At 38.3% G+C, this 11,139-nt stretch overlaps 1 protein-coding gene across 2 annotated transcripts; it reads right to left on the reverse strand.

The window, feature by feature from the left end:
• Positions 1-3,831: 3,831 nt before the first annotated feature.
• On the reverse strand, positions 3,832-10,838 carry LOC129305374 (uncharacterized). Of its 2 annotated transcripts, none has more exons than XM_054945417.1 (9): positions 10,573-10,838; positions 9,901-9,947; positions 8,409-9,701; positions 6,942-7,030; positions 6,252-6,354; positions 6,025-6,129; positions 5,061-5,178; positions 4,686-4,859; positions 3,832-4,589 (listed from the first exon to the last, which is right to left on the reverse strand). In XM_054945417.1, the coding sequence occupies exons 1-9, from the start codon at positions 10,778-10,780 to the stop codon at positions 4,435-4,437; spliced, it is 2,292 nt and encodes a 763-aa protein (XP_054801392.1). In that variant the 5' UTR covers positions 10,781-10,838; the 3' UTR covers positions 3,832-4,434. The 2 variants fall into 2 exon arrangements, with proteins under 2 accessions (XP_054801392.1, XP_054801393.1); XM_054945418.1 differs by having other exon boundaries at positions 4,117-4,589; positions 8,409-9,704; positions 10,573-10,665.
• Between the last annotated feature and the right edge of the window lie 301 nt (positions 10,839-11,139).

Consider the following 11,139-nt stretch of genomic DNA (forward strand, 5'->3'; position numbering starts at 1 on the left):
CTTTATAACCTAGAGAAGCTTGTTGAATCTTTAGGATACTTGGAATATTGGTATATTTAACGAAGAACTATTTAAAATTTAATCCTTTAGGAAGTATCTATAGATTCCTTGTTTGTTGATAAACAACAAAACCAACAAGGATGTATTTGGTGAGTAGATTGCTTCCAAAGAGTTTTGTCCAAACAATGTATTCAGGAAAAATTCTTATATCAATTTTTCTTTTGATAGTATGCTTTCATCTTGAATAGTTTTTTGTCAACGATGGTGAAATACTCATTATGCGGAACTCATTCTTCTTTAGAAAGGATGTAGGATTTCATGACAGTTCTACAAGAACTAGTGTCAATGAAAGCAGTAGCTAAAATGGGTTTATCATATTTACTAGGTAGAATTTGACCTTTAATGTTAGGCTGGAGGGTTTCAGTATGGTGAAAAAAGTTGGCTGCAAGATTTTATTGACCCTGAAGGGACTAATAGTATACATTGGAAAATATTGTCCATCATCAGAAAAATCCATGTCTTCTTCTGATACAGAAAGAGCATACCGCATGTCTTCATCTCTTTTTAGAGTGATCTTTAAGAACAAATTCAATCTCTTCATCATCACCGAGATAGACAATAGTTTCGAAGGATTGATATTTAATTAATGACGCAAATGTGAATAAAATTACTACAGAAGTACAAAGTGATCCACAAAATGAAAATAGTGCAGTAATATACAGAGAATTACCCTGCCTCTTAACCAAGAGAAACACAAAGATATGTCCAAACATGTCATTATGCGCCTAGCGTGTGACAAATTCTGGAAGTCAAGATAAACAATTGAAAATTCACTCAAAGCTTGTGGACTGAGGCTCCCCTTTCTCTCGTACGATCCATTCCATTGGGACTACTTTTCTAGCATCACAGGCAGAAACTCCTAATTGAAGAATGGCATTACATTTGAGTGTTTAAGCATAGTTGAGCTTATCATTCACCAGAAAGAAACAAACTGAAGAATGAAGAAGACTAACAGGAATGAGAACGAATAAGTTTTATTGCCCAGTCATTTCCTCACAACAACTAAGCGTTATATCAATATCTACCCTTCCTCTCTCGATTTGACAAAATCTTTGTTCACTCAACCAACTCTTTCATCGTTTGTCTCTTTTTCTTTCTTTTTATGGTTTTCTATTTCTTTTTCACTTCAATTTCACTGCCCAAAACTGAGTTTGAAAAGAAATCCTATAGGCTCCAGGAAAGATGGATGGCATAACACCGAAGGCCTGTCGAGAACTAGAAGCGGTTAAAGAAATGTTGGCGAGGGATGATCACATTACTGCCAGAGATCAATTACTAAAACTACAGAGACAGTTTCCAGCCAATGATGAATTCTTAAGTATGATCACTCTTTGTGAGGTTTTAAACTCAGCAAGTTATGATTTCATAGAAGGTGAAAATGACTGGTACTTGATTCTTCAAGTTCCACAAGCAGCTTCTGAAAAAGATGTGGAATTCCAATATAATAAAATTTCAAGCCTTCTAAAACCCATTAAGATCCGCACTCCTGCAGCTGAATCTGCTCTGGAAATCGTTGAGGAAGCATACTCTGTTCTTTCAAACCCGGAAAAACGCAGAGAGTTTGATAAGAAGAGGAACACCATTTGCGAAGCTTGTGGAGTTCAGAATGTCCAGAAAATACATGATACTTCACTGGCAGGACACATTGTTGAAAACAACGAAATACCTTCAACTCCTACAAAGTCAACAGTGGCTACTTACAAAGCCAAGAGTGGAACTGTCAACTTGTGCAGATCCAAAAATTCTTGTTTGAGCTTGTTTAGAAATGAAAAGGCATGTGTCAAGGGAGGTGTCAATTTTGCAGCAACAAGGCCTTCTAATAGCATCAATAGCATCGAAAGTTCTGAGCTTTTCAATGTTGGCCAAGTTTGGGCAGCTTATGATCATGAATGCATGCCAAGAAGCTACTTTCGGATTGAAGAGGTCGAGAAGAGTTCCCTGAGATTACATGTTAACTGTTTAAGAGCTGCTCAACTCTCTTCGCACGAGTTGTTCAGAAATGAGATGGGCTTGCCTATTGTTTGCGGGCAATTCAACGTGGATAAAAGTAAGGATCAAATAATTGTACCAGCTATGCTTTCTCACGTTGTTTTTGGTTATGCTTGTGAGCAAGTCCTAATCTTCCCCAAAGAACAAGAGGTTTGGGCAATGTACAGAGAGCGGGATCCTATGATAAGGTTCTCAAATGATGAAGCTAGGAAAAGCTCCAGGCTAGAAGTGGTTGAAATCCTTACATGATACACAGAGTCACGAAACATGCTTGCTGCAAGATTGGTCGAAGTAGATGGACAAAAAAATGTCTTTAGAAGACAAAAGGAGAATTGCCAAGAGAAGTTTTTATCAATTCCCTCAGAAAATTTATAGAAGTTTTCTCACAGGATTCCGGCACATAGATTTGTTGGGGAAGACATGGATGGCAAGTTTGAGCTTGATCCGTATGCAGTTCCCTCTGGTCTAGGCAACCCTAAGTCAATAACATGCAAGGCTCGATCAGATTCAGAAACTACATCATTTGACACTATAAATGGTCCTTGAAAGATTTTGCTTGCAATCAAATATGGGCTGTTCGTGATGATCTAGAAGCTATTCCTCCGAGATATGTTACAGCGAATAATGTAGCTCCGGAAGGTAAGATCCGTGTAACATTCTTAGAGCCTAATCTCACGTGGACTGATGAGAAACACTGGACAGAGCAAAGTCTCCCAATTGGCTGTGGTTCATTCGGTGCAGGTAAGACCACTAGAGTATTGGGGTTAGATCAGTTTTCTCATGCAATGAAGTGTGAGGGAACCCAAGAAGATTTAGATTCCTCTTTCAGGATATACCCACAGAAAGGTGAGGTTTGGGCTATGTACAAGAGTTGGAATAGCAAATGGGATCAATCAGACTTCACTTCTCGTCAATATCAGATTGTTGAGATTGTAGCAGGTTTGGCTGATGGTCCTGGGATCGTGGTGGCCAGTTTAATTGAGATGCCAGGTTTCACGACTCTGTTTCAAAGGCAACATTATAATGGGTATGAGTAGATCCCTAGAGCTGAATTTCTTTCATTCTCTCATCGGATTGTAGCTTCTTGCGTTCAGCGAACAAAGGACAGTGGCGTCTCTACGCCATTTTGGCACTTGGAACCAGACTGCCTAGATTCTTTGCATGCTGCTTGCTCACACAATATTTCATCCATGGGTTGATCAGACCCCTTCAGTTTCTACTCTCTACCTAGTAGCTAGCTAATTTAATAATTATTGGAATTACGGCGGTATTGACGCACAAGGCTATGACAATAACAAACAAGAACGCCTGGAATTCACGTTTACACTAGAGAATATGGCCACTACAAGTGACAGTTGCTTATTGTATTTATTTTAGCAGATTCTCATGTTGCTAACAGATTGTTTATTATATTTATTTTTTCTTGAAAATAAACTAGTCCTTTACGCTCATCGACATTACAATGTCAACTTCTGCACTCCAATGTTCAATTACTAGCCTCTTTATATGTTGAAAACTGTTCTGTTATTCAGATCCTAACATAATAATGCGTTTGTAAGTATATTTCGCTTAATATAAAAGCAATACATCACTCAGCTTTAGGAAATTCTAGGAAGAGGGTGCAAATAAAAACTTAAGCACTATTTTTTAAAACAAAAATTTAGGTATTTTGAACCCCAAACACTTATCAGGTTGAATTTCAAGAATGCTCACAAAAAATACTTACTCCCATCAACAAAATTCACATATTGACCACAAGAACTAATTTTATGACCATGCAAATTATAAAACAAACACCTTTATTAATTAAGCACTACCTATTAAAGTCGCTATAATAATTTTTCTACCGAATGTTAGCGTTAATGCAACCCCTTATTCCTCCAAACAAAAAATTAACGGATTATACTGGCCAATCCAGCTTCAAAAGCATCATCCCCCACCTAAGCAAATCAACAGCAACAAATCGAGGCCGAATTTCACTCAGCCTTGCAACCCCACAAAGCATTTCCATTCTTCAGCACTCCCCACGCGCCGGGCTCAGCCCAATAAATGTTCTGTACTCAAAAGTATTCAAGAGTGTTGTATTAGAAGGGGGGAAAAAGTATTGAGATACTTTCTAGAGACTAGAGGAAGCGTTTTGAGAACACAACACAAGGACCCATTCAACTGAACTTAAACTGCCATGTCTTGTGTCTGGATGAAAACATTTATTCTTGTTTGCAACAGTCTAGCAATCTACAAGTCTAACTTCACACGAAATACGGGTTATCCATTAAAATTGGAAAGGTTGATAAGCGACATAATCCCAACGCGACAACCACTTCCAGGGTAACAAACTAGCAGGCTAGTGAAATGACGAGATATCCAAAACTCCCAACGTAACGGTTAGTAACGCCTGCCCCCGGCTGTTGACATGAGAACTCTAGTTGGTTTCTTCCCCTTCTTACCCAAGTCACTTGTCTTGGGTGCATTTAAGCTAGTTATTGACTCCGCTCTAGATATAACATTGGCAAATGATGATGTCTCCACATTTCTCAGACCTGCAGGAACATAACAGTAAAAGAGGAACCAAAAACACATTTAGACATAGAAGGTTGATTTTTAGTAATAGACAACAAACTATCATCAGATAATACCTGTCAAGCCAGAAGAATCAGTTGTCGTATTATGATTATGTAGGCCATTAGTTTCTTGAAAGTTCAAGGATGGGGAATCATGACCAGCGGCAAAACCAAGTCTTGTAACATTTGAAAACAAGCTTCTCCCCATAACAACAGGAGGACTTGATGATACAGCAGAATTCCCCAAAACTAAACAAGGGAAAACACAGAAATTAGACTCAGTCCAATAACAAGATTGGATTCATATTCATGCTCAGTCTCAAAAACTGCAGTGCACAAGGATCACTCATTTTTCTGATACCCAAAGCCAAAATTATAGTTTTCACAAATGCGACCTCAAGTTCATTCACTCTAAAGCTACCTTATCCAACTCCAAGAAAGCAGGATTACCTTCAAAGTCATCCATCGAGAATGGAGGAGAATTGTTCTGAGACATTAGCTGAGAACTGGTTGGTATGGGAATAGAATGCGTAGGAGCAGCTTCAGCCTTGCTTTTCTCTTTTCGTTCCTAGAAATATGAATAATATGATTCTAAAGAGATGGGAATGTGCAAGTTAAAACTTTTAGACACCAAAAAACAGACATATAAAATACATATATGACAAGGTAATAATGCATAACATTCACCATGAAACCCACTCCAGGGCCAGGCAGACAACCAATACAGAAGCACTGGCCAGCTTTTGGGAGACACTAGAATCGTATTATAGACCTGAGGCAGACCCCAAGTTTGTAATCCTAAACATGATTCTGGTTATGTGTTAAACCCAGACTTGAGCTGGTACAAGCATAAAACTTGTCCAGGACTAAGCCTGAACAGGCTTCTTTCACGCCCAAAATTCCCCCACTTGCACAGCAGACAAAATGGGAAAGCTTTACAAATGAAAGGAAAACAAATAATGACAATAGAAAAAGCACTTTCCCCGGATAAGTTTCCAAAAATCATCTTCAGTCTACAATCTTATTTACTGGTGTTTGGAACACTAACTATATAATTGAGAGGCATTTGAAGAACGTCAGATGATTGACAAATCCTATCGAAGGTTATAGGACACTGCTACATATCATCAGATGCCACATTCAACATGATTTTTCCATTAATAAATTCTTAAACTAACATCAATCAAACAAGTTTCATATAAGAATTCATTTATAATAGAAATAAAATTCTATTCAGCAAAAACAACACAGGTTGGTACATATCTTTTCATATATGCATTAAGAATGCCACTCAATCATTAGTACTCCATTCTACTATAACATATTAACAAACCAGATAATATATTGAATATCACATATATATAGAGCTCAAGGAGGTTTGGCTCAAAAAAAAAAAAGAGCTCAAGGACACCACCTTTTTTGCAAGTTGCCTCCTCTGGTTTGCACGCTTCTTCAATTCATCCATGAATGGGGCCAGGGACTCAGGGGGCAGCATCTCATTCAAATCAATTTCACAAAGCTAAAAAATTCAGGCAACCACTAATTAGAATTCATAGTATCATATACCCAAAAAAAAAAAAATCTTTCTTTCTTTAATTGAAAAGGGAAAGGGGAAGCGGGGAGGACATTGTTTAAAAGCACCTGAAATGTTGCTGTTAAAGGAAAATGACTCAAGTATCGGTACCGCCTCCTCGTTGCCTCTGACTGAGTGACTGTCTCCAATTGCAGAATCCTTCCACTTATTCTGCAATCAATTTTAATCTGGTTAACAATTGATTATAGGGGGTAAAAAATAACCAAGTCTGATGATCCTTTGAACGAGCAACTAAATCAATTTTATATACAAAAAATAATTTCAAACCCATCACCTGCCAACCCAACAAATAAAATTTTAGTTCTTAGCATGGCTTTGTCCCCCCCCCCACCAAAATATATAATGACGAGCACCTCAAGACACAGCAATAAGTCAACGACTCAAGGGGCAATGCCAAAGAAACAATGATACAGAAATCACAAGGGAAAATCTAAATAAAACATAGGTCCAAGAATAACTATTCCCATCAATACAAGAAAGTTTTGAAGTTCAAATACGGTTTCATATATATATGAAAATTGCACCTAGCAATATCAAGCTAATGTATTTAAACAGCCAAAATTATTCCTAAGGTTCGACAATTTATAGCCCATAAAAATTCCATCTAGGGCAATTATATTTTGTCCTAAACATCATCAGTAGACATGTTCTCTTTACAATAATTTTGATACTTCTAAAGCTTACTTCTAATACACCTTTAAGCACATGGGAGGAATATGAATTAACTTTCCCCAAACCTGTGTGGAAGCATATCATAGCTTCTATAATGGTGAAGTAGACACTTCATGTTCAGGGGATGCAGAATGAGATGCTGACCATCAGCAGCCTGAAATGGAATGGCTGAATGAGCATATTATGGCAACAAACAAATATCATCGATATAATGGAAAGGTTTTATGTGTATTGTATAAAGCTGTCCAGGAGAGCTAAAATAAAACAAAAATAGAAACTCTAGAATCGCATGCACTCTTGTCTATCTCAGACGTTGATGCATAAAGCAAAATACCAAAATCAGTGACCAAGGATTTTGCAAACAACTAAGATATTACTTATCTTTGGATATGACCTCAAAAAACCTTAAGACATATAAATTATACACTCAATAAGGCAACATTTGACAATCATGAAATCCATTTTTTTGGAGTTAAAGAAACGCATTTAATTGATAACATTTGAGTATAGTTCCTTGATGCCATCTCATTTCTTCTGTAGTTCAACTTAGTCAAAGGCAAAAGATGCCCTCAAGCTTCTAGACCTTTAAAATGCTTGAGGAAAGAGTCGCTAGAAAGGGCCTGCCAAAATGGTGCAAGGTGCTGCAAAATCCTGAGTGTTGTTTGGACTTCATACTCTGTATTGTTAGATGGTTGCTCTAGTGGTCCCTCTTTGGCTCTTAATTTATTTGTTTACGTCACAAAATCCTCTGAACTCATAATATTTTAAGTTTAAAACTTTCATACCTTAGATTTATATTTTAAATATAAAGAAGTTTTATATTTAAACACCTAAACCTAATATTAAGAGGGGCTGGCAGCGTAAATCTAATAATATTATAAAGAGGGACCTGCAGCATAAAGAAGGCAGAACATTGTCCTCATTCAACACATTGCAAGGGTGCGTGTGGGGCCAGGGTTGCCTAACGCCCATCAAAAGGCACCCAAGGCTGGCACACTGCTTGACTAAAGCTAGCGTCTCCCATACATACTGCGCGCACTGAAGAGGCACTGTGCCTTTTGTGGCACCTCGCCTCAGCACGTTTAATAACACTGCAGCAGTTGCCTATAAACACTGCACTTGCAATGCACCCTCAGCTTTCTTTGCTTTATGATCTTAAGTCTCAACCTCAAATCTCAAGCCTTCATCAAAATAATTAAGACAAGTGCCCTTTTTCTCCATTCTTCCCCAAAAATGATCAACACTTCTGCATTCACCAATGTCAATAAATTATTATAACCTGTTTTCTCCAATAGATACCATTTCTGCCTTTCCTTAGAGACTCGGCTAATCAAAAACCTTCCTACATTAGTTTAATTAATTGATCACAAACAAGATATAGACAATCTTTCCTCACACTTCTATCATGATAGTGGGGTCTACAACACACAAAACCTCAGTACCAACAATCAGTTAAATAATGCATGTTTCAAGCCAAATAAAAAATATTGAAGTCAAATAAATAAATAAATAAAATGTTAATCACTGTTGACCTGGTAAAAATTGTACGAGTCACCTTCCTTTGGATCTCCAAAACCACTTGGATTCTTTCGAATATCATTTTTCTCCTCATAGGAAGAAGATAAATGAATTTCTTGATCTAATACTTTTCTCTCCACATCCAAAGTTCTATCTGGGCAGGCTTTTGCATTTGAATTATCCATTACAATACCCTTGCTTTGGTCGTGGAAATTTGTAGACGAAGATCCCAAACCGTAAGAATGCGTTTCATCATCAACATCAGTGCCATTTACAACTGTTGATGGTTTTTGACGTCCACAATCAATAAGCCAAGAGGATTTTCCAACATCACAAGCCCTGTGCTCATTCCAATACTTCTTCCTCTCTTCTAACTGTTGCATTGCAGCACAAACATATGGAAGTTTCTCCAAGTCATCAACAAGACCAGAATCAGCTTTAGCTAGCCAACCATCTAGATCCGATATTGCCTGTCTCACTGAGAGATCTACATCTGGTGTGAGAGTGAACTTAGAAAATGGGTCACATAAATTACTATTGCCACAAGATAAGACATCCGTCTCTTGTTTATTTTTATGAGACAGAGTAAAGGAGTCCTTCTTCCGAGTTAAAAGTCTGAACTCAATGACATCTCCCACTTGAAATTGCTTAACATTTTCAATGTAGATGGTATATAAATCCTTTGCAGATATCATGGCAAAGCATAAGGGACACCTTTTCCAGCAATCACCTTTGCTATCCTCTTCACCCATCATCAAATATTGCAAGATACAAGGAAAACAAAAAATATGTCCACAAGAGGTTATTTGTGGACAAAGAGGATACTCCAAACAAATTGGACACTGAACCACAGATGGAGTGGAATACCTCACACAAACAATATCTTCCCAATGTAGCATTTTATCTGGGTCCAATGACTCTGGTGAATTGTCTCCTGAATCTAAAACCATAAATTTGTAATTTGCCTGTAAAAATAAGTCTTTGTTATATGGCCTTTTCTTCTGCTGCCTTCTTGGTGGTGGAGGAGGAGGACCCCTTGCTTGAGGACGAGATATGGGATCATAATGGAAGTTCAGCAAGTGATTACCGTTAACCATCTGAGGTTTTCTTCCTGCTGAAGAGGTGCTCCCATGCGGATTTAAAAACCTATTACGTTGCTGATCTCCAGCAGAAGAAACTGCTCCCGCCATCTTCCCTGTTGAGGGGAATGATCTACTTGCCCGTCTTCTTGACTGACTTTGGGAATGTGCTCTGGAGTTTTGGTGAGGTGAACTTTTCATGCCACTTGGAAACCCCGACTGAGTCACCTACTAAATGAAGAGAAAGAATTAGTGGCGGCAGTAATACCACTGACTAAATTCGTCCCTAGCCTCCATTATATAATTCTACGCTTCCGTTACCACATATGCTTCAATCAGTCAAGCGGTGGAGATCAGCATCTTGATTCATCTAATAAAGATATGTGACAAATACAAAAAACCCTATATACAATGAAAATCAAAATACCTTTCCGGAAGGTCCACCAGAATCTTCTGTAGCTGGAGTCGATGGACCTGCCATATAAAACAAGCAATGCATAAGTTAGTTGGTCAAAGCCAATGACAAGGATAGAGTCCGACGAAGAAAGAGAGGCATTAGGACAATTATATTGTTTTTTTTTTTGGGGGGGGGTGCTCAGCCACGTAGCTACGCAAAACCAAGAAGAAAGGGAAAGAAAAGTAAATCTTGATCATGCTTGCTACCCGACACCGTAAACGTTTCTTCACCAACAGGAAAGCCATGTGAGAGAATAAACCCGACGGACTACAATTTTACACAAAAACTAACACTTCCCCGCGAGCATTATCAGTGGGAAATTCGGGGAACCAGAAAAGAGGGCGTTCAATTTGTCAGGCAAAGATAACTGCATCAATACAGGCACCGAAACTTAATCTTTATTTTTTTTTTATGCCACATCTTCCCCTTTCCCCCAGTATTTTCGAGGACCAAGCGGGGAAACTAAATTAACGAAAAAGGTTAAATGTCATCTGCCAAGCAAGCGCATCAAGCACTTTCACGTGACAAATCACGGTAATCAATATATAAGGTAGCTGAAATTAAAACCCGCGTACAACATAAATTGATTGTAAACAGCTTGTGAATGACAAATAGAAAATCCAGCAAAGATGAAACTAAGACCTGAATCGACGTCGGGCACAGTGACGGGAGATGGTGAATCGGAGATCCGGAGAGATCCAAAGGATGGAACTTGGAGGGGAGAGGGGACCGATGGAGGAGAATAAGATGAGAGAAAGAGGTTTCCATGTTGCGGATTAGGGTTTGGAGATATCGGAGATTGAGATGACGACGAGGTTGATGCCTGGGCTTGCGAGGGCAAGATGGACATGAAAAATTTGGAGGGAGAGGGGAGGTTCGTCGGTGTGAACAGCCAAAGCTACTTTACCAGCAACTCGATAGCTCGGAGTCCATTTTATATTGTCATTCCCATCCCCCGTGGCATCTGCCGCATCTTCTCCGAATAGAGCCTAGAATTACAATCAAACCCCTCCCCTTTCTCGTGGGACTGATGTAAAGCCTAAAATTACAATCATCTTAGGTTGGTACATTAAAATTGAATTTAAAAGAAATAAAATTAAAATTAAAATTATACTTTCAATTGTTTGGTATGTATGAATCTAATTCTTTATGGATTTCAATTCTATCAAAATACCTAGAATTTAATTCCATCTCCATCATGATGGAATT

The sequence above is a fragment of the Prosopis cineraria genome, unplaced genomic scaffold (genome assembly GCF_029017545.1).
Source record: "Prosopis cineraria cultivar Desert tree isolate PC_DT_omini unplaced genomic scaffold, ASM2901754v1 PC3, whole genome shotgun sequence".
Classification (NCBI taxonomy): Eukaryota; Viridiplantae; Streptophyta; class Magnoliopsida; order Fabales; family Fabaceae; genus Prosopis; species Prosopis cineraria.

Bases quoted from the DNA above. Each gene is read 5' to 3' on its own strand.
- LOC129305374 (XM_054945417.1), bottom strand. From the start codon at position 10,780: ATGTCCATCTTGCCCTCGCAAGCCCAGGCATCAACCTCGTCGTCATCT. The intron at 9,948-10,572 runs GTCTTAGTTTCA...TTTATATGGCAG, and splicing joins TGTGCCCGACGTCGATTCAG to GTCCATCGACTCCAGCTACA. The intron at 4,590-4,685 runs GTATTATCTGAT...ATGTTCCTGCAG, and splicing joins TGATTCTTCTGGCTTGACAG to GTCTGAGAAATGTGGAGACA.